Here is a 24,791-nt window from a genome sequence, read left to right as displayed (position 1 = left end):
AACAGACATTGATACTTAAATATTTAGTTATTTTTATTCAATACTCAGACATAGTACATTCACCTTAAAAAACACAACACACCTGTCAATTTTTTTGAATAATAATATTTGATAGACATGCCTGCTCTGTTAATATGTGTATATTGAGATTTCACTCAATAAAATCCCTGAAGTGACATATGTGTCATAATGATGCTCACTTTGTAATGTGGTAACACCTCATTAAATAGAAAGATCTGATGACTGTATCCCTATATAATGTTTCTTTAAACAAAAACAACTGTTGTAATGATTGTTTTGTTTTTGATATTTACATGGCAAGAATTTGTAAGCTTGTTAAAAATTCCTAAATAAATAAATAGTTTATATATAATATATATATATACACACACACACCCTTTTAGAATTTGTTTAATTGGTTAAAGTAGATTTTTTTCTGAATTAAAATTTAGATTTTACAAAAACTTAAATCAGAAGCTACTGCAGAAATAAGGAAATATCCTGATGTTTTAATCAGTCCAATATTTGACTGATTCTTATCTAGTTCAAATTCAGCAGAAATGGATATAGCGTTCCCACAATGGTGTCCATTGGAGCTATAGATGTCACATTGTTGCCAGACAGCTTCCCATTTTATAAATATAACCTAAGAATTAGAACTATATGAAAGCAGAAATGACTTGTGCTGACACACAAGAGATCATGGCCAGTAGCATGCACAGTTCATTAGAGAAGGAAAGATTAATGCACTGACTGCCAGATGTACAGCTGATCTGTCGTTAAACAGAGAGATTCTGACTTAGTTGTTAGCAGTCTCTCAGGCTTTTCAAAACATTATATATTCTGTGCAACAAATGCTGGAGTAGGGAAATGGTCTATTTTAGAATACTTCGAGCTTATTGTAGTCATCATTTTCTTTTTTTGCTGTATGAGCTCTCACTCTAATTATTTAGATCTTCTTCCATGGTTATGAAAATAAGATGTATGAGATTTTTTTAAAAAACTTTCCCCTCAATATTTAATCCTCTCAATTTTGCTTCTTAATCAGCTAATGAGGGCGAAAGACTCACCCTCCCAGCTGAATGTGTTGCTGCACTCAACCTCTTCTGGTTTACAGTACTGGATTAATTCTTTATCACTCTCAGGATTGCTCATTGCACAGTTCTGGGCCATTAGAGAATAGGCTTATATTTAAAATCAACATTCTGTAGATGTTACTCAGAGGTTTAATGTAGTTAAGACCTTAATGCCTAGTTTGGTAAAGATATTTAAGGATATTGAAGAAATGGTGCAAAGCAGAGAAATTTAATATATGGCCATTTCTGCAGATATTAAAGAATTAAGATGTTGAGAAACTGATATGGCCACCTGGACAGACCACTCCTGTGGAGAAATATGAAATTCATAGAAGTGTACTTTGTGATCTGGAGGTGGAAGGAATTGTACATTTCTTGTAAATTGCATCATGAATACTTCTTTCCCTTTTATATTAGCCTATAGCCAGTCAGGTAGAGCTTTACATATTTTTTGTGGGATACGTAACTCTTTTTGGCATGTACAGCTCGGTATTTTGAAGATGACCATAAATTATGAATACATCTTCTAAGTCTCGTGGGTATTGTGCTAGCCAGATTAGACTCATAGGTCACTTTATGAGCAGGCAGCAATTATGTCTTTCAAAACTAAACTAAAATCAGACTATGGCCCAGGATTTTTCACTGATTTTGTCTTTCAAGATGTAGAATTATTTTCAGTGGCCAGTTTACTTTAAATGTGTTTAAGTGTTGGTATTTTCATTAGTTCTCATTCAGAGACTTTTCTGTCATCTAATACAATTTGCCTTCTGTAAGTTTTTTACTTTCTTAACTTCATTCCATTACTTCTAGTTATACTCCCATATATCATACTAAATAATAGCTCCTCTCTCTTTCAGATATTTGTAGTGGTTACCATGTTCCACTCTTGAGTCATCTCTGGCAGGCTATGCATATTTAAATCTTTCCTCAAAAATCTAACCCTCCAGCTCCACATTTTTGTTGTTCTTCTGTAAGCATTCTCCAATTTGCTAGTATATCTTTATTAACAAGATGTCCAGAGTGAGTGCAATATTCAAAGTGTGCAGTGTGGAGCCATTATATGATGTGATCTCTTTATATGCAACCAACACATGGATTGTAATTGCAACCAAATCATTTTCAAGAGCAAAGAAATGCTTCTGCACAGTAACTTGCTGTGTAGACAAGCCCCTGGTTTTCTTTTGGTATCACTGTTCCTTCCCAGGAAACATATATGTGTGGCATTATTTTTTCCATAGATGTATTATATTGATCATCACTGGTACTGGCATCTCCTCCCAAACTGATGTAATCTGTGAGCTTCCTTAACATGCTATTAAAGTCCACCCCATGATCATCAACAAGGTCAGAGAAAACATGGATCTCTGGGGTACTCCATAAGAAACCTTTTCCATTCTTGAGATTTTGCCATTTACTGTTTGTTTACCTTCTTTTTGCCAGTTTCCAATCCATGTGATAGTGTTTTTCTCCAGGCCAAGTGGAATTAATTTTTAGGAGTAATATATCAGAAATCTGAGTGAATAATTGCTATAGAAAAATGTAGAAAATGAATTTTGTCTCTTCATTTTGTAAATAGTCCATAAACAGATTATGATCTTCAATTCATCATTTTTCAGAAATATTCACTGAATAATTCTGGAGAATAATTCTTGTTCTATAGAGTGTTTATGAAGAATACTCTGTATGGGCTCAATGAACTGAAATGTCAAATTCTAGCTTTTTTAATTGGACACTTAGGCCCAAATACTGAGTTGTGGCCAAAGAGCACTTGGCACAGCTTGAGAGATTTGGACAATGGTGGTTTTAAGCCACCTGTGCGTGCCTCTACTTGGGGAGACGTTTTGGCACTAGGATGCTCCCCGACATAAAATGGGGCAACTTACATCAGCTGTCAGTGGCCCCATGGCATAAATATAAAGGGAAGGGTAAACCCCTTTAAAATCCCTCCTGGCCAGAGGAAAAATCCTCTCACCCGTAAAGGGTTAAGAAGCTAAAGGTAACCTCGCTGGCACCTGACCAAAATGACCAATGAGGAGACAAGATACTTTCAAAAGCTGGGAGGGGGGAGAGAAACAAAGGGTCTGTGTGTCTGTCTATATGCTGCTTTTGCTGGGGATAGAACAGGAATGGAGTCTTAGAACTTTTAGTAAGTAATCTAGCTAGGTATGTGTTAGATTATGATTTCTTTAAATGGCTGAGAAAAGAATTGTGCTGAATAGAATGACTATTTCTGTCTGTGTGTCTTTTTTGTAACTTAAGGTTTTGCCTAGAGGGATTCTCTATGTTTTGAATCTAATTACCCTGTAAGGTATCTACCATCCTGATTTTACAGAGGTGATTTCTTTACTTCTATTTACTTCTATTTCTATTAAAAGTCGTCTTGTAAGAAAACTGAATGCTTTTTCATTGTTCTCAGATCCAAGGGTTTGGGTCTGTGGTCTCCTATGCAAATTAGTGAGGATTTTTACCAAACCTTTCCCAGGAAGTGGGGTGCAAGGGTTGGGAGGATTTTGGGGGGAAAGACATGTCCAAACTGCGTTTCCCAGTAAACCCAGTTAGAGTTTGGTGGTGGCAGTGGATATTCCAAGGACAAAGGATAAAATTAATTTGTACCTTGGGGAAGTTTTAACCTAAGCTGGTAAAAGTAAGCTTAGGAGGTTTTCATGCAGGTCCCCACATCTGTACCCTAGAGTTCAGAGTGGGGGAGGAACCTTGACACCCCAACAGACCATTTCAACACCCAGAAATCATTTGGGAGTAAGGGGGCCTTGCCCACCACACCCATTACCCTTGTTTACTGAAGACAGAAATTAGAATCCTTTCTTTTTTTGAAGATTAGTACTAGATATGCTTTTCTCCAATTTCTTGGTACTTCCCATTTTTTTCAGTAGTTTTCAAAACTAATTTCTAGTAGTGTGTAGTAAGTTTATTTGCTAACTTGCTTAATAGCTTAGGATATAGACTACCCAGACTTTTATGGATCTGATTCTCACTGTCAATGAGGTGTAAATGGGGCCTTAGTGTAAATTAATCAGTTCTGTATGTGTTCAAACTTTCTACGTATTTCCTAATTGCATTTTATTAATAGCTATTTTATAATGTCTAGTCACTTCCTCATTGTCAATGTTCTTTTCTATATTTTTGTTATGGAAGATTTTTTTTTGATAAGGAAGTTAGTATCTCAGACATTTTTAAATCATTAATTTCTGTGGTTATTCCAATGGTGGCCATCTCTGACTAAAAGCCATTAATTAGATGCTTGACTCATTTATTCTGGATAAATTGGCTTTAAAAAACTTGTTGCTTTTTTTTTTTTCCTACTGAGAAAGAGCATCCTGTTTGTTCAGTGTATCTGATTCTGCTGTGCCTCAGACTTTAACTTTACTCCCAAAATTAGAAAACTTGGACCCAGCCCTGGACCCTTGATTTTTCCCTTTTTATACTTCCATATCTTTCCTGCTTTAGTCTGCTTGTTGCCATCTCCTGAATATTACCAGATTTTATCCTTATTCAGTCCTGACAAGAAATCTATATTCATGTCTTAATTACCTCTCATTTCAACTATTGCAATTACCTCATTATGTTTTTTTTTTAAATCCTTACTTTTCCAACTTCAGGAATGCCACAGTGTGGCAGCCAGATTATTCTCTTATTACTCGAAACAAGATATTTTTGCCATCTTCCATCATTGCTGATGGCTCCTTAGCCAAAGCCAATTCAAAACTATACTCTTGGTTTTCATAACTTAGTTGACTTGCTGTACCATACCTCTGTGACTTTCCACTATTGTGGTGGTGTCCTTTCACTTAAGCTACCCTTTCCTCCTACGTGGGACTCACATGATCTATTTTTCTGAACTAGAAAGTTTTCTAGTTTTCCTTTTCTCTATAGCTAGTGATTGACAATCTCCAGTTTGATCAAACATTTGTAATATTCTTACAATAAATTGTGTGTAAAAAGAAAATAAATGGAATTATACATTAGTCCAGGATTTCTTGTTTGTAGTTATAGTAATATTTCTTTATAGAAATTCTTTTTTCAATTGGGGCTTGCTTTGTAGAGGGCACAACTGTCCATCAATTTAATATTCCACCATGCTATGTTTTTTTGCACCTGCCTTACTGTTTAATACAGTCATAGGACCAAATCTAGAGATCGTGGATAAGATACTGTAAAGGAGCCTCAGGGACCTATACCACCTTCGGGCCTGTCTCACCACACTGGCGCCTCCTGCTGGCCATTTCGGAATTAGCGCCGGTCAGCGGGTGTGCCCTCCAGTGGTGGTGGCTCTCCCGTCCTCGTCTCCACTTGCAGACCCACTGCAGTTCCAGTCTCACTGCCTCTGCTTTGTATCACAGCCCTCCGGCCATGTCACAATCCGGGTTCCCCTCTTCCGGGGGACTCCTTCTGCAACAGTCTAGCCGCTCCTCACAGTGGCTTGGCAGTCCATAGCCTGGCCACTTCTTCACCGGTGGTGGGGGAGACCAAGGCCCAGGCCCACCCACTACTCTGGGCCTGTAAACAACAGTTTCCCGCTGCCCCTCCTTTCTTTCTCCAGCAATCTGTCTCAATTCTCTGGGCCACTTCCCCACAGCCTGAACACCTTTGGCTCCTGCCTTTGGCTCCTTCACCCTCCTCCCAGGGCCTTGGGCCTGCAAGCCCTAGCAGCCCTGTTCATGGTGCTAGCCACTGCCCTAATTGGCTGTTCCTTGCAACCCTTCAGGCTGGGTTTTAACCCTATCAGGGCCAGTGCAGGGCAGGCGCCCCATCACATGGCCCTTAAGTATGTACATTAGAAACTTAGACTCATGGACTTATCATGACATCATACTGGAGATTCAAGGAACTTCTATGACCTGTGCTATAAAATAGATCAGACTAAACAATCCCAGTGGACCCTTGTGGCCTTAAAGTCTATGAATATATGAATCTTACTGACTTGTATGTTGCACCTTTAACATATCACATTTCAGTTTGGCTCCCAGCCTCGAGCAGCTCTGGAGATGTCTGCTAAACCTTGTGCAACTATTGCCAACTCTGGTGAACCTAACAAATACTAATAGGCTGCTAAACTAATCTACGTGTTACTGAAACCTATGCACCTGAAACCTGAACACACCATTTCCACTAATACAGCTTCCCATCCCCTTGTCAAGGGCACACTCACAGTTGGTGGAACAGGGGTTGGAGAGTACTGGTGACTGCCTGCCCATATTTGAATGTTTGGAAAAGTACTGAATGGAGTTCCTGCTCTTATATCTTCAAAACTACACTGGACAAAACACTAGAAAATATAATAGAAACAATCCTGCATTGATCCCTGGGACAATGGCCTGGATGTGACCTAAAAAGTCTTTTTATATCATTGGCTTTTTTCATGAATACACTTTTTTCTTTTCTTCTTCCATTTCATGGTTGTATATTTTAAATAATGACATTTTGGCTAAATTTGGATCTGTAAGGCATCTCATGGCCAACCATATCTTGAGAAACTGCTTTTGCTGAGCTGTGGTATTCTGAAAATAAATATTTTTCATCTGAATATAAATAAATACACATACCCCCATAACCAACGCCATTGTAATTGTTACCACAAAATAATAATCCAAACATCAGGCATTCCCTATGAGAGAGGGTTGATTACCCTGTGGTATAAGGGAAGGCCTACCTAATGTTGCAATTCTTATTTGATTGTAGTGTTTATTTGCTGTGGAGTTGATTGTTGTATAAGATAGTCATTTAGCTATCTAATTAATAGAAACTGTCTGAATGTTCACAAACTAGGTGATAGGTTGCTCTTCACATGCCTGGTGCCGCTAGTGTTTGCAGCTGCCCTTTGTTATAGAAGTGGCCATTAAACCACAGTGACTGTTAGAATCACTTGTACAGACACAAACCAAGTCAAAGGTTAATGTATCTTGTGCTAAAGGTGGCATTTCTGTTCTCTTCCGAAAAGATTTGTCCTAATTAGATTGCTGACATGCAGGATCTAATTTCATTACACCCTTGAAAAATCACAATTTTGCCTTGGCTGACCAAATCATGTGTAGTTTTTATAGCATTGAAAATACCACTTGGCTGGCACAAAATGTTATAACGCATTCACAATATTAAACTATTGATTCATTCCAAGTAAAGTTTGTACCGGAAAAATTAAATACATGAATCATAGAAATCAGAGATGGAGCAGAATTATTAAGTCTTCAGGTTCATCCCTTGGGGGCTGCTGCAGGATTGTTCCCTACAGTATATTTGCTAGAGTTATATTCAGTCAGTACAATTTCCTATGACTCAAGTGACAGGGCTTTCACCCCTTTCTGATGGTAACTACTCCCCAATTTAGTAGATTTCTACCATTAGTAATCCTTCCTGATATTCAGTCTGAATGTGCCTATCTAATTTCACTTAATTGCTTCCCCTATATCACACTAAACAAGCACTCTCCTTTCTTGAATTTCACACTCTTCAAATAGCATATTTATAGACAGTCATTCTGTCTCTCCCACCACCTTAGTTGTACAAGTTTAGCTAATATTTAGTTTTTAATCTTTCTTCATAAATCAATCCCTCCAGCCTCTAAATCATTTTTGTCATCTTCTCTGAACTCCCTCCAATATGTCTATATCTTTTTGGTGTTGAGATGCAGGGAGTTGAATGAGTATTCAAAGTTTAGTCTCACCAGAATCATACGGAGATAACCTATCATCTCCCTGCTCTCTGACATGATGCAAACCAAAAATTGCGCTCATTTTTTTGGACAGCCATATTTCATGTCTAAAATAGTTCAAATTTGAATCACTATGAACTTGGGTCAGTGTTTTTGCTGTTCAAATTGCACAAGACTGAATTACAAGCTGAGTGGCCTTGTTTCCAAAGATCAGGTTAATAGCTAATTCGGTGTGGTGAGAATAGTGGAAGAAGAATTTTCTGCCTTAATTATCAATCTCTAGCATGTTTGTATGTTGTTACAGAGAGACAGATAATGATTTACCTTTTTACCAGTTTATTTTCATCTTTGAAGTGATACTACAATTTACTACATTCTTTGGAGTTTGACATGTCAATTAGATGTTATCGACAGTAATAGAGGGCCAGTTCCTGTAAATGTGAAGTTTTTATGGGTAGGCCATGAAATGACACCCCAAAGGAGTATGTGAGAGTAGAGTGATAAATATCATGTTACCCTGCACACCACAAAGGAACTGATTAATAGGGAACATGATTCTATCTCACACACCAAAATGTTATTTATTTAATTTTCTGTCAATCAACTTTTCTGTTCTAAAGTTATCTGAAAAGTTAAATAATCAAGATTTGGTCACACAGTGGGGGTTGGATGAAAAGTCATAAGCAGCACCCTGTTCATTCGTTGTGTTACTGCATATATTATGATCTTATTAGAGCCCTTCATTACTTTTAATGGTTACATGAACAACCATGGGCTACAGGTACACAAACCATCAAAATAGTGGAAATAAATATATACAACAAAATGTTCAATATGGGATCTGCTTACCCTCCAAAATTGTGCTTGCAAATTTTCTGCCTGCAAGAATTTGTGTGCACCAGGGGTGTGCCAATCAGATGGATACTCACTCTATATGTTTGTGTTTGCAGACACCCAAGTGGGTGTATACGTACGTTTTGTGTGCACAAGTTTTGAGGCAATATTGGAAAATTTGACTCCCAGTGTTTTGTTTAACAAAGTTACATAATCAGGAACCGTAGGTTTTAGGGCCAGATTTTCAAAGGTATTTAGGTGTCTAAAGATGCAGATAAACACCAGACTAGATATTTAAAAGCTCCTAATCAGGTTAAGTACCTAACTCTCATTGGCACTTTTGAAAAATCCCACCAGGCATCTATCAGCATCTTTAGGTGTCTGAATATCTTTGAAAATCTGCTCCCTAGTGACTTGGTTCTGTTTTACTATTGCTCTACTTTGACTATTTTATAAAACATTCTTTGCTGCATTTAAAAAAATATTTTTACTTTACTTTTTTTGACTTTAGCAAAGCTTTTGACACGGTCTCCCATAGTATTCTTGTCAGCAAGTTAAGGAAGTATGGGCTGGATGAATGCACTATAAGGTGGGTAGAAAGCTGGCTAGATTGTCGGGCTCAACGGGTAGTGATCAATGGCTCCATGTCTAGTTGGCAGCCGGTATCAAGTGGAGTGCCCCAAGGGTCGGTCCTGGGGCCGGTTTTATTCAATATCTTCATAAATGATCTGGAGGATGGTGTGGATTGCACTCTCAGCAAATTTGCGGATGATACTAAACTGGGAGGAGTGGTAGATACGCTGGAGGGGAGGGATAGGATACAGAAGGACCTAGACCAATTGGAAGATTGGGCCAAAAGGAATCTGATGAGGTTCAATAAGGATAAGTGCAGGGTCCTGCACTTAGGACGGAAGAACCCAATGCACAGCTACAGACTAGGGACCAAATGGCTAGGCAGCAGTTCTGCGGAAAAGGACCTAGGGGTGACAGTGGACGAGAAGCTGGATATGAGTCAGCAGTGTGCCCTTGTTGCCAAGAAGGCCAATGGCATTTTGGGATGTATAAGTAGGGGCATAGCGAGCAGATCGAGGGACGTGATCGTTCCCCTCTATTCGACATTGGTGAGGCCTCATCTGGAGTACTGTGTCCAGTTTTGGGCCCCACACTTCAAGAAGGATGTGGATAAATTGGAGAGAGTCCAGCGAAGGGCAACAAAAATGATTAGGGGACTGGAACACATGAGTTATGAGGAGAGGCTGAGGGAGCTGGGATTGTTTAGCCTGCAGAAGAGAAGAATGAGGGGGGATTTGATAGCTGCTTTCAATTACCTGAAAGGGGGTTCCAAAGAGGATGGCTCTAGACTGTTCTCAATGGTAGCAGATGACAGAACGAGGAGTAATGGTCTCAAGTTGCAGTGGGGGAGGTTTAGATTGGATATTAGGAAAAACTTTTTCACTAAGAGGGTGGTGAAACACTGGAATGCGTTACCTAGGGAGGTGGTAGAATCTCCTTCCTTAGAGTTTTTTAAGGTCAGGCTTGACAAAGCCCTGGCTGGGATGATTTAACTGGGAATTGGTCCTGCTTTGAGCAGGGGGTTGGACTAGATGACCTTCTGGGGTCCCTTCCAACCCTGATATTCTATGATTCTATGATTCTATGATTTTATTGTAATATTCATTATTTTGTTGTATGTTACACTGAAGTTGTGAAAGGAGAGATTACGTTAAAAAGAGATGTATTTTTTTCATTCGCGGCATTTAAAGATGTCAGGAAGTCAGTATAGACTTCGTTAAATCTCTTTCATAAGTCAGTCTTTTTATTGTAATAAATATGCATTATCAAGTTGGTGTTTTATGACTACAATAAATCACACATTGTAAAACTTTATATCAGTTCATTAAAAGATCCCTTGTTAATAGTTGGGGATGTTTTTGTTTTGTTTTGTTTAATTCATATAGGAGTTATAGCTTCAAATACATGTGCAAATGCTTACAGGATTGCATGTCTTCCACAGGGGAAAAATATTCAGAATAAAAACCTTTTGGGGGATTGTCAGAAGCTTTTCTCCATAAGGAAATGATCACAGTAACTTAATCTTAGAAAGCCCAGTTCATATTGGACAGAATGCCAAAATTAGGTTGTCTGTTTTGTGATTACCCTCTGGTTTTGAAGCCTCAAATGTAAATAATGTAGCACACAACACTTGTATCCTGGGATCCAGTAAGTCTATGTGCAGAAAAGTAAAAATTTGAAGAAGTGTGGGTCCAGTATTGTCAGTTTTTTTAGGCCAGGTCCAGAGTGTATTAACATCTCATCCCACATCATTCTCTACTCCTGGGGGAATTCTGCTTCATGTGCGTAGAATTCATGGCCCCCACAGATTTCTGTGCTTCGCAGAAAAATTACTTCTGACGGGAAAGCAAAGGGAAGCCACAAGAGCAGTCATGTACCGCTTCCCTGGCAGTGCAGGCAGGTCAGTTTGGGCACCCAGAGCAGCTGGTAGAGACATAAATCACCATGGGGGGAGGAGCTGGGCAGTAATACTTGTGTGAGAGAGAGACACTGTCCCTCTCGCTCACTATTGCGGCATGCTCAGCGTGTAGGGGCAGGGCTTGGCAGTGTTTCTGAAGAGGTAGGCGTGGGGCAGGCTCTGTTCCCTCAGGCAGAGCAGAATGTAGGGAATTGTTCCCATTGTCTTTGTGAATTCCCCCAGGAGTATAAAACAGGTGTACAAATTTTAAGTCCCCTTTACATTGCTAGAGTGGTGTAAAGGAGCATTATTGTAAAGGGCAGTATGGCCTTATAAATACTTGTGGTTCTTTAGTGATTAGAGCCTGGTCTAAATTTTTGGACTGAAAAAATATCCTATCAAAATGTGCTCCATGAACTGTTTGTTACTGACCTTTTTGGAGATGCTCAGTAGCCAATATAAATTGTGACTTTGAGTCCCCAGCCCTCACTTGCTCTTCAGTTGCCTATGATCTAACACTGAGCATATAGCTGCATATATTTGTTGACTAATAACTAGAAGTAAAGGGTCAACTAGCAACATTACTATTAGACAGAGGGAGTTGGGGGATTTCTTCCAGTGCTCCCCACTGCCATTCTCCATACATTGTATTGTAGTTTAAATAAATTACCAAAATAATTGAAACCGCCTTGATTATATTGTGTTATATTGACCAAAAATATGCAGAATTTTAAAATATTGTGCACAGAATTTTTAATTTTTTGGCACAGGATTCCCCCAGAAGTAATTCTCATTCACTTCACAATGCCATAGTGAACTCTGGATGAAAAGATACTCCAGTGATAATTAGTGGACTGCTTTTATATTATGTTCATTTATAAATAACGTTGTTTCCTGTGTTGTTTGTCAGAGTATTTTAAACACAGACAGCTGCCTCAATACATGAGTCCGATAAAGTGTATTAAAAATAAATTATCTAAAGAGAGGCTAATTGGTAACTCTTCAGGGAGTATAGATCTTTTGGTATCCTGGATGGAGTGCCACTGAGGAATGATGTATAATGTTTACTGGAATGCCAGTCTTGTTGGTGTTTTTAATTAATTTGTATTTATGTATTTTAAAGTTAAGGGACTTCTTATAAAGAGGGTAACATGTTTGTTTGTTAATACATACTGCAGTTATGTGACAGATATCGCCATGACTAATGTGTAGTGCTTATTCTTCTTGCATTTACTTCAGAGATTTCATGGTATCTTTCTTCAAAGACTTCTATTGCCATTTCAAGTCCTCTTGCTCTACTTTTCTTCATTGTTCATTACTATCATATCAAGGAATATAACATAAATGTAACAAAGATGCACTATTAGATGTCTTTTAGCTTTGTCTCTATTAAAAATAAATTAACCAAAGAGAGGCTAAGAAAAGAGAGTTACAGAGGGAAAACAACTACTTGAGCTGGCATCCTTATTGCTCCTTTAGAAGTACTAGGTTTGACAGTCCTCTTTTTGTGGGAGAATTTTGCCAGGCTCTTTGGAAAACTGTAACGGTGACATCACAAATGCGTGGAATCTGAGCTGAAGCTCTCATAGTCCTTAACTGAGGGAGGTGAGGAGAAAAGGGATGCTGAGTTTTACTTTAATTAAAAAAAATAAAATTAAAATGGCCTTAGCTTTTATTATGCAGGTCCCTTTACAGTATTTTCTCCTTTCCCTATGCCCCAACCCAGTCCCTGCTGGTCCCCTAGAGAAGAGGACTGAGCTGGTTCCTTAACTTGGGCGCCTTATGTGGTCATGCAGCTGCTAGCTGGATCTCCCCTGTTCTTACGTTAAAGTGCTAAATTAGAGATTTCCCAGGGTGGGCAGATTGGGGATTATTTTATTTTATTTTATTTTGGCACCACTGTATCTGAAAATGAGCTTTCTTTATAAACTGGAAATTTACGGGCAATTTGTCTATAAAATGGTTTGGTCTCTTTTGGTATTTAAAAAAGGAAAAGAAAAACTGCCAACTTATTAACATTTGAAAATTAGCTGCTGTTGAACTGCAATGACTGTTTTCATAGCATTTTTAATACACATATCCATGTTAATTTTGTAGTTGTTCCATAGTAGAAATTGATATAGTATTGGTTATAATACAGGAGGAATATTACTTGTGCAGAACATGCTGCATTGCTTGCTGTAGACACAATGGGCTTGTCTTTTGTGTGATACACACATGTTTGTGTTTACAAATGGCAGTTTGCACATACTAGTTGGGTGCTTGATGACCAATTTAATGTTAATGCAATTATCAGATTTATGTGTGCACAGACAGGAGGCCATTTGAAATTTTTACTCATCCTATTGTCCATTTTTGCCATTAAGTCTCCCTATTACCACAACTCCAGTAGAAGCTACTTGTACATACCTCAGCCACAATCATTGATTCAGTCATCAAATTTTTGAGGCTGGTTCCCTGTGATCCCAGAGACCATCTAGAAGAGCATATGAAACTGCCATCCCCACTACTGCTACCTAGCCTGGGGACTGGCACTTTTGCCTCTGTCCTGCCTCCATGAGAATAAGTAGAATTTGGATTTCAAGTTTAGCACCGTAGATTGCAAATAAGCTGGACCCATGAAAGAACTCTGTTTGATGTAAATTCAGTTTGTGTTCATTCATGTTTTAAAGGGGAATTTGTGCTAGTGGATATCCGTAGAAATTAGGTGTATTAATGCTGTTGCTTGGGCCCTGTCTGTGTTATGGAAAGGTAGCATAATGCTAGACTTCCTTATAACATGGTAGTATCTTACACAGTTAAAATAGGTTTGGTCTTGCAGTGTAGCAAGAACCAAACCATATTTTAAGTGTTCTTGTGTCATGCTAAACTCTTGGAATTAGCCCGGTTGGAGCATAATTCTGAAGTATAGTTCAGTCCTTTCTACACTACAAGAATTAATTGGGTTTTAACCACGTCCAGCACTACTGTGTTGTAAGTAGATCCTGTCATATAGTAGCTCTTCACAGTGTCAGTGGATCCTTAGAAAACCTCAGTAACAGATATGTTTCTCCCTCTTTCTTAACTTGCTTTCTTCTGGAGGGAAACACAAAAAGGGGAAAGGTCATTATTTATGTACAATAAATCATATTAGAAAGACTGCACCTTTTCAGATGACTTACCAGGCAAGAGTTTAAACCAGTGAGAAAAGCCATTACACCTTGTAAGAGGTAAAGTGCCATAATGGAGATACAGGCTATAATTTGTCTGGATAGTAATGCCTCTTCCATTCTTCTTCTCCCACCTGCCCCAGTAAATAAAGAAGTAGGAAGAAACATGAAGATTTTTTTTTTCCTGAGTCGATTGTTGGATGTGCAAAGCCATTGAGTTTTCTAGTGACAGCTGTTGCTGTTGGAGAGATGAAAGCACTTGGCCTGAGAGTCTGTTTGTGTGTTTGAGCAGAAAAAGCGATTTTTGTTGCAAAGAGCTTTAAGTGAGACAGACAGAGTAAGAGAATAAGAGAGTGAGAGATAATTATCTAAATTATGTTCGGGCTATTATTGAAGACGAATATAGTTAAAATGTAATTAAATATGACGGGCTCACAGGATGCAAGCTTGGCTTTGGAATGCTAATTATCAATTACTGCATCTCCTTAGGGGAGTCAGGCAGTATGAGAGAGTTGGGGGTGTGTGGCTGAGGTGAGATGTAGAGTATTAAATAAAACACCTTAGGGCTGTAACAAGGCTAATTTCTTTTTAAAAATGGTACCAGGGGAATTCCGCAGACCAAGCAACTTGCACTGCTGCCTTTCAGCTTGAGGACCCTAGTGTAAGTCAGTGTATGTTGCTGGTCCCTAGTCTTTTCTTCAAGCTGTAGACCTCAGCTGGAGGTAATGATTATGTCTACTGTTAAAGTGATGACCAGGACTGCCTCAGCTTGAGCAGAAAATCTAAAATGAGTCAACCAGTCAGACACTGTGCGAGAGTAAAAAAAGATCAACACTTCCATAAAGTTTAAAAAACAAGGAGGAAAGAGGAAACACACCACGGTGACGTGCTCAGCAGATTCTTATATCAGTTCTGGAACTGAATCTTGCTGAGTGATTGTACTGTATTAGTAACTTACCTTGGAGGAATCCTTATCCCAGCCCTCCCAGTTATAATTAGCCACACAGTGTTAGAGTCTGTCAGTAGGTTAGGGGAAAAATGGTGGTGGATACTGGGAGGTTGTTTGATAACTATGAAATTTATTCTCTAATGTTGTAAATAAGTGTTGAACGAGCATGGAAATAGGTGTTGTATGTACCAAAAAATAGTAAAGATGCTCTGGACCAACTTTAATAAAAAGTTAAAAACCCTGTCTCCCCTCACATCTCAAATCCTCAAGAAAATCTTCAGATTTGTTGCATCATCTTTCAATATGATTAAAGAAGTGATTGTGGTACTTTTCCAATCACAGCATTGTGGCAGCCAATAAGGATTCTCCTACCTGCCAGTGATGGCAGTGGTTGTGAGGTATCTGCAGGAAGCAGTTGCATAAAATGTCACTGAAAGGATCTTCAGTGGACTTCTACCACTTGTTCAATGCCTTTTAATATCAGTCATATCCCACTGCTGCATGACTGGGTGGATGCGTCTGCCCCATTGTCTCCTCTTCATCTGAGAGATGACAGTCTGTGTTACTTATTCCCATTTTGCAGGGAATCTGTATTGAAGGATGGCACTATTATCTGACCTGTGCTCAGAATTGCTATAAATAGATATATTTCTACTTACATTGTATACTAGGATCCCTGAACTAACTTTTTCCTGGTCCCAGAACTACAAGTGTCCTAACTTGGGAAGCCACAAAGACATAGCCCCTTCCTAATAACTTTTCCTAGCAATTTAAACACCTTCACATAGCATAATTTTAGAATATTTTCCAGATCACTGTGGTGAGAGGCAGATTTAGCCTTTCCATATCACTTTTTCTTCTCTTAGTGTTCAGTCTGTAAAAAGAAATATTTATTTTTCAGTACATGAATTGCATATACCTATATGTGCAAGCACATACATTAATGCAAACTGAAGTGATGGGTTATTACTAGTAAGAGTGCCACAACTCTCCAAAATAAAACAGAAACTCAACTTTGGCAGTTTGCACCTCATACAAAAGCATAAGTGAATACGTAGGACTTGCAATAGGCCCTGAACGTTAATTGACTCAGGCTCTGTCAGACTAATAAGGGAAGCAAACTCAAGAAGCAAAGATACCCCACTGAGAACATACTTGCACTCCCATAGACGTACAAAGATAGGGATAGTCAGTGAAAGAGTCCTATCTGATTTCATGTTCATTTAGTGCAGTGTTTCCCAAACTTGGGACGCCGCTTGTTCAGGGAAAGCCCCTGGCGAGCCGGGCCGGTTTGTTTACCTGCAGCCTCCGCAGGTTTGGCCAATCGCGGCTCCCACTGGCCGCGGTTCGCCGCTCCAGGCCAATGGGGGCTGTAGGAAGGGCGGCCAGCACATCCCGCGCCACTTCCCTCAGCCCCCATTGGCCTGGAGCAGCGAACCGCGGCCAGTGGGAGCCACGCTTGGCCAAACCTGCGGACGCAGCAGGTAAACAAACCGGCCCGGCCCGCCAGGGGCTTTCTCTGAACAAGTGGTGTCCCAAGTTTGGGAAACACTGATTTAGATCATGAAGAGATAGTCAGATCTCTACAATAGGAGGGACCCAAACCCCATAAGGAATACAAATAAACAATACATTATGTGCAGGCCATGAGTGCAGATAGATGTTGTACCTCGGGAGGGGGGGAGGTGACAGATTCATATCTCACGTAAATCATAAATAACTCCACTGAAGTCAATGCAGTAAAACTAGTGTAAATTGGAACAGATTGAGATTGATAGTCTCCTTTAAATTAATACAACCTCATGATAATAAAACTAGTAAAACCTAGACACAGTAATACCATCTTTGTGAAGAAGAGATCGAAAGTTTACTATCAGGATAGAACTCTAGTTCAAGTCAAATGGCCCTGTGAGCAGCAAAGCTGTTATAAGGGACTGGGAGGGTCTGATGTGCTTGTCACTTTTTCTGTTGCTATCTTGTTTCTTCTATGAATAACATTTGAAGTTATTCTGAATAAATTCAGGAAAATGTCAGATTTTTTTTTCTCTTCGGGAAGTTCATCAAATTGTATTAATTACTTTTTTATCATTCAAATCCCTTTGTAACAGTAGTTTTAATTAAGGTTAATTTTGTATCTAGCATTCAGGTTGTATTATTGAAAATAAATTTGAATGCAATTAAGTGTTAATCCAGTATGATGTTTGCAGTGTTGCTGAGCTGAAGAAGAGCTCTGTGTAGCTCGAAAATTTCTTTCACCAACAGAAGTTGGTCCAATAAAAGATACTACCTCACTCACCTTGTCTCTCTGAAATCCAGTATAATGGAAGATTGCTCTTAAACTGAGACCTTCAGATCGTATTTTTCTTTCCTGTTCCTCCTCTTTCACTTTGAGCATGATATGTGAGCTTGAGGGAATGGTGGGAATCAGAGTGCTTTGCGTCTTGTTTATTGGGGTAATGCAGCTCTATTTTATTAGGAGGTAGAGATTTCACAATCCCATGCAAAGTCTGCTACACAACATTACAACCCCCACACTGTTTGCAAATCAAATATTCCTGTTCAAGAAAAGGATTATGATGTAAAAGTCAGACTTCAAGGCAGTAAATTGAGGAAGCAATTTTCTTTTTAAAAATCACAATGCAGGGATGATTTTACGGTATATCATAAAAATTGAAACAAAGTTTCTTTCCTTATGGGAGCTAATTTGTCCTATTGCATGCAATTGTTTCTTTATTAATTGTTGTAAGTAAACCATCTGGAGTACAGGATTAAGAGTGAGGACAAAATATAAATTGACTAAGGTTCCAATTTACACAATTTGCTGCATATAAAACCGTTGACATAATACTAAGGCAACTGTATCTCTCTGAGATTTTGTAATGAGTGGGATCCCTAAAAGTGAGATGAGAGTAACTTGTTTCCATTGACTGCCGCTTCTATTCTAACTCGAGATAGCTCTGATATAGCTAGATCAAAGCTAGTATCGGTATGTGTGAGTGTGCTTCAGTCACACTTCCCAACTGCAGTTTAGACATACCCTATGATTTTCTACCTCTTGCCTTTCTTAATAACTGATATATTTCACTTTGTTATAATGAAGAATAAGTACTAAGTTAACATGTTGAATAAGTGGTCTTTTTCTTTCTATAAAATTGCTTTATAGAGTGAGGATTCAGTAAAGGGTCCAAAGAACAATGAACTGACATAAATCTAAATATAAATAATTTTTGATCTTTCATTTGTAATTAGCAATAATCACTGAAAAACATGTGTCTGCAACTATCTGATGTGGAAGAAAGAAATCTAATTATGGACTGCAAATCTTTTAGATAAAAATACTGTGTGATTTTTACGGTTGTGGGTGCCAACATACTGATTAGAAATATGCTGTGTAAACTGCAATAATCATTATACTAATCAAGGATTTATGGGACCAAGGTACCATGGTCATGGATGCACTAAAAATGCACAGACAAATGATTGAAACTTTTAACAACCAAGCAAAGAGTAACTAAGAGTGTATATACACTGCAATTAAAAACCTGGGGCTGACTTGGGTGAAGAGGCTGTTTAACTGTGGTGTAGACATTCGGGCTCAGGCTGATGCCTAGGCTCTAGGATCCTGCAAGGTGGGAGGGTCCCAGAGCTTGGGCTTCAGCCCGAACACCTACATTGCAATTAAACAGCCCCTTAGCCTTAGCCCTGCCTGCTTGTGTCTGCTGGCACAGACCATCCACAGGTGTCTAATTGCAGTGGAGACATACCCTGAAAGACTTGGGTGGTTCCCAGGGCCAGATAAAGGTATAGGTACTAACGACCAATATTAGGGCCCCAGCACCTTGAATCATGTGATCACTTCAGAAGAATGTTTCTAGCCCTTATGGTTGCAGAGAACCTATGCATCTCAGTTTCTTCCCTACCCTCCAAAACAGGAGTGTGTGTGTGGCAGGAAAAGAGTACAGTGAACTCAGTCTTTCCCCACCTAACCAATGTTTACACCCCAGCTCCTGCCCCTCTGAGAGGATAAAGGTGGGGGCCTGCTGTTCCCAGCGGGAGGAGTTGCTCTTGTCACTCCTGGCTGAATGAAGGGGACACCATATTGCTGCCTTTAGAAAGGGAGGGTGGCACTACTGCCATTTGAAGTGGGGAATGAGGCCACAGCACTGGGGGTGAGGCCACAGGATGGATCCATGCAGGAGGTGGGGAGTTCATGTCATCATGTGCCTACAGCTCTGATTTGCCTTAATCCAGCCCTGGTGATTCCTTTGGTCTCTACAGGTAGTTAATGTGAGCATCCATTTCCTCCTGTATATTTCTATTATTGATACTGTCAGAAATTTATTCAAAGGAGCTTTAGAATTTTGACCAATATTTTTTTCTATTACAATTTTTCTTAAAGGTCTTTAACAATAGTTAGAGCTTAACTTCTCTGTATGAATTTTTGCACTGAATTGTGTGTGGAGTACACCTAAGTAGAGTCAAGGCACTTAAAAAATCTAAACTGAACCAAGACTGCTGGAAATTCAGGCTGTGAAAAGTGTGTCCCCCTTCTGGTCCCATTAAATGCCAGCCAGTTTTGTCACTTCAATGGATTCTTTATGTATTTCACTGCAACCTATGGTGACTCTGCCTAATACAGTATGTCCCTCTGCTTTCTTTTGTAGATCTTGGCAAGCAATAACTTTTGACAGACAACCTGCATCCTTCATCAGAATAGTTGGAACTCACAACACAGCTAATGAGGTATGGGACAGTTTTTAAGAGAGGAAAAACTATTATATTCTTGCTGAATATACAGATTTCATTCTATTTCCATAGTAAACTGCTAATGCTGCCTAAAATGTACCTATGTTTATTGCTGCTCTAGCAATCTAGTAATGAAGAGTATTTTGGTCACTTTGTCATTATCTTTCCAGACTGTACAGGTTTCTTTACAGCCAAATGTAAAAACCACTGTAGCACTCTGAGAGGCGGTAGCTAGGTTGACAGAAGAATTCTTCCGTTGACCTAGCAGTATCTACAATGGGGCTTAGGTCATCTTAATTACATCACAACAGTGCGTGAATATTTTCACAGCCCTGAGTGATGAAGTTAAGCCGACCTAATTTTGTAGTGTAGACCAGCCCAAAATGTTTGTCTGGCCTTCATCATGGCATTGTTGAACATTGCTGTAAGTTAGAAGTAATACTTAGCATACAAATGTTTATTTTTAGGAATGATCACACAATTATAAATGCATTGGGGAAGCAATATAGACTCTGATCGCTTGTTTTTTTATTACACAATATTAAGATGCCCTGTAAATAATAATAAAAAGTCTCATTTTCCAGAAGACGATCATGTATAAATAGGATTATTCTACTTATAAATCAGTGAGCCAAGCAATCAGTCAGCAATGACTATGTTGTGTGGTAATCAGGATAGCTGATTTTATTTATTTATTTATTTTTAATTCAGAATATTTAGAAACATCAAGTTGTGCACTAGTTACCCTGCAGTATGTAACCATGTGATCTTTCTGTTGTTACCCTGCTCCTCCCCACTAGTTTGAGACTCTGATTACATATTGTCTCAAATCAGACCCTATTTCTGCAATTATCTTTGGGGTGCCACTCAAAATGTGTAAAGTTAAGTGAGTACATGTGTATGTCTTAGCAGAGTCTTAGATTGTAAGCTGTTTGGGTCAGGAACCATGTTTTCCTGTATGTTTGCAGAGCCACACAATGTGGTTCTGATTGTGTTCATGGCCCTTTCAGCATTATTGTAATACAGCTATAATTCAGACACTTCCTCTGCCCTCTCTTACAGAGGATTTTTACACTCCCTGGATCAGACTATGGTGAAGGTATTGGTCTTCTCTTCCATTCATGCCACTTCCAACACCTCCTCTTCCCACCCTTTTGCCTTTTTTGAGCAACACTGCATCCGACACTATTCTCCTGTCCCCCTCCATGTTAACTGTCAACTACCATCCACCGAACTCCTCCCCATCAGCCATGCTCTCTGATTTCAACTCTTTGCTCTCTCTTGCTTTCTTTCCTCTCAGTCTCCCACACTCCACATTGATGACTTCAGCTTCCATGTTGACAATCCTGCCGATCCCTTAGCTACACGTTTCCACACCCTCAAGCCCTCATTTGACCTGCAGCCCCGGTTCAATTGTCCCACTCATGAAAATGGCTATTCGTTTTACTTGTTCTTGCCCAAGCACCGCTCTCTTTCTGATCTCCTGTTGCTGAGTTCCCCTTCTCCGATCATTGTCTGATCTCTTTCAGCATCACCCATCAGTCCCCCTACTCCCCACATCCTGTCACTCAGTCTTTCTGTGACTTCCAGGCCATCAGTGTGGATAACTTCTCACCTGCTCTCAGCCTTCTCTTCCCTTTCTTCCTTTGATGGGGTTTTTGATTCTCTCCATGCTTCACTCTCCTCCACCCTGGACTGTTTTGCCCCTTTCTGCCATCACAAGATCTCCTCTGTCAACCCCCAGCCCACCCCCAACATCTGCTTCCTGTGCTCACACTGCAGAGCATCTCTGGTGGAAATCCTGTGACTGGTCTGACTTCCTCCCTTGCAAATTAGTTCTCTCCTCCTTCAGTTCTGCCATCTTCCTAGGTAAACAACTTCAATTTAAGTGAATCTCACACCCACAATCTCAGCTGCCTTTTTGCCACCTTTGACTCACTCCTCAAACCCTCCGCTCCTCCTGCCTCCATTTCTCTCTCAGCACAGGATCTTGCTGATTTCTCTCAAGAGAAAATACAATGTGACCTTCCCCCTCCCCTCAGCTTCCCTTCCCTTCCCCAGGACAACTCTCCTCCTCCACTGTCACGGATGCAGAAGTTTATCTGCTCTCCAGCTCCTATCCCTCTATTTGCCCCGTGAATCCATCCCACACATTTCTTGATCACTCTCGTGCCCACTCTCATCCTCTCCCTTAATCTTCTCTTTAACCTCTCACTTTTGTCTGGTTCTTTCCAAGCATGTTTTAATCTCTCCCATCTTAAAAAATAACCAACCTTGACCCCACTTCTATCTCCAACTACCCCTTCCCCTTTCATCTCTAAGCTCATTGCATGTGTTGTCTACAATCACTGTCTGGAGTTCCTTTTCAATTCCATCCTTGATTCTCTCCAGTCTGCCTTCTGCCCATTGCATTCCACTGAAACCGCTCTCACCAAAGTCTCAAATTATCTTTTTCTAGACAAGTCTCAGAATCAGTACTCCATCCTCATCGTCCTTGGCCTGTCAGCTGTCTTCAGCACTAACAATGTGGGGTTCATTAAGTAACAAACCAGTGAATGAGAAAGAAATAAAATTTTAATAAAACAAACTGGAGAGTGTCTCTGATAAACTGCTGCACACAGCCATGTGGTGTTCTCAATCCCCGCCTCCAGAGCACATGTCCAAATTCCTATGTTCATAATATTGTCACTTATGAGGGAAAGTCTCTAAATTATAGTCTTCTACAAACACATCTCTACATCTTTCATCTTAAAGAAAAACAAATTAACTCTTATATACACATATATATACACATATATAAAAAGAGCTAACAATTATCTAATAACACATGCATTAAATTCTCTACCCATGTCGTGCATTTCCATAAACCCAATTTGTCAACTACCTAAAGAGGAGAGGTTACCAGTACATCACTCTGGAGTGTCTTTACCACTCACTTTCCTCAAATACCACTTCTCCAGGCAGGTTAGCAAGTCTCTATGAGTCTTTCAGGAGGCTTAATCTCCACTCTGATCTTCTCAGTATCACTCTTTCATTAGAATCTGAGTTGTTCTCTTGTTCCTTGACAGTTTCTCCTTTGTGTGTTGATAATAAAGGATCAGTCAGATGGGAAATACCAGAGTCCACATGTACTGTCAGTGTGTTGGAACTTTCTAGGTTTACTCACAGATCCCTTATATTACATCGAAATGTGTCCCCTGTTCTGTCTGGACTACATATGACCTTGGATACAGCTGTTCTTTAATGTTACCCATTTGGCCCCAAATATTCCATGTGTGATTCCTCAGGCACACTCTATCACCTGGGATACTGGGTACTTTTGTCAAAATAATATTTCTGCTTCCACTTCTGATTTTATTTCATCTTCCTTATAGTTTCATTGTTCTGAGATTTCAGCAAGTTATCAGTAATTGGTAAATTAGATTTGATCCTTCTTCCCATTAACAGCTGTACTGGAGAAAAGTCATTCTCCAGGGGTGCACTTTGGTAAACCAGTAAAGCTTTCTACAAATCACCCCTGCTGTCAAAAGTCTTTTTCATAAGGCTCTTTACTGTCCATATAGACCTTTCCACAAATCCATTTGATGGGGTAATTTGGACTTGATGTTCTGTGATGAAAATCACAATCTATTGCAAGTTGCCTAAAATCTGCACTAGAAAATTGTGGTCCATTATCAGTAAAGACTTCATCTGGAATTCCATGTATGGACAAGATACCCTTCACACTGGCTGTCACTTACTCACTATTAGTACTGTGCAGTGTGCAAATTTCTGAATACAGAGAATAATAATCTGTGACTATTAAATGATCCTTTGAGTGCGAGGTAAATAAGTCAGTGCCTACCTTTTCATAAGGCCTTTGTGGAACTGGACGAAGACTCTGTGGCTCTGCTTCTTGGCATGGCTTGTATTTCAAGCATGAAAAGCAGTTTCCTACCATGTTAGCGATGTTGTGATTGATCTGTAGCACCTCTCGTGCTTGTTGTTTACGCTGTCTTCTTCTATCCAAATTAAAATCTCAGTCTATCTCTCTAACATCTGCTCATGGATGTCTAGCCATCAGCTAAAGTACTGCTAAAAGGGATCTGGGGGTCATAGTGGATCACAAGCTAAATATGAGTCAACAGTGTAATGCTGTTGAAAAAAAAAAAAAAGCAAATATCATTCTGGGATGTATTAGCAGGAGTATTGTAAGCAAGACACAAGAAGTAATTCTTCCGCTCTATTCCACGCTGATTAGGCCTCAGCTGGAGTATTGTGTCCAGTTCTAGGCACCACATTTCAGGAAAGATGTGGACAAATTGGAGAAAGTCCAGAGAAGAGCAACACAAATGATTAAAGATCTAGAAAACATGACCTATGAGGGAAGATTGAAAAAAATTGGGTTTGTTTAGTCTGGAGAAGAGAAGACTGAGAGGGGACGTGATAACAGTTTTCAAGTACATAAAAGGTTGTTACAAGGAGGAGGGAGAAAAATTGTTGTTCTTAACCTCTGAGGATAGGACAAGAAGCAATGGGCTTAAATTGCAGCAAGAGTGGTTTAGATTGGACATTAGGAAAAACTTCCTAACTCTCAGAGCGGTTAAGAACTGGAATAAATTGCCTAGGGAGGTGGTGGAATCTCCATCACTGGGGATAAGAGCAGGTTGGACAAACACCTGTCAGGGATGGTCTAGATAAGACTTATTCCTGCCTTGAGTGCAGGGGACTGGACTAGATGACCTCTCGAGGTCCCTTCCAATTCTATGATTCTAATAAGGTGGAGGACCTCCCTTTTGATAGGTCTGCATTGTTTGTGGACAGCACGATTGAAACTCTGTGAATGTTAAAGGACTCTAGGGCTACCTGACATTCTCTTGGTATCTATACACCTGCCCACAAGAGAAAGCTCAGCAAGTCC

General features: G+C 39.6%; 1 protein-coding gene across 1 annotated transcript in view; it reads left to right on the top strand.

Moving 5' to 3' along the window:
• BTBD9 (BTB domain containing 9) overlaps positions 1-24,791 on the top strand; it is a 291,643-nt gene that overhangs the window by 243,147 nt on the left and 23,705 nt on the right. The window contains exon 10 of the mRNA XM_084623356.1: positions 19,810-19,888. Within this exon, the coding sequence (XP_084479482.1) occupies positions 19,810-19,888 (79 nt within the window). The remainder of the gene's footprint in view (positions 1-19,809; positions 19,889-24,791) is intronic.

This window comes from Lepidochelys olivacea (assembly GCF_965140295.1).
Source record: "Lepidochelys olivacea isolate rLepOli2 genome assembly, chromosome: 3".
Lineage (NCBI taxonomy): Eukaryota > Metazoa > Chordata > Testudines > Cheloniidae > Lepidochelys > Lepidochelys olivacea.
Note: the sequence above shows the minus strand (reverse complement) of the source record. Positions and strands in the feature narration are given on the sequence as shown.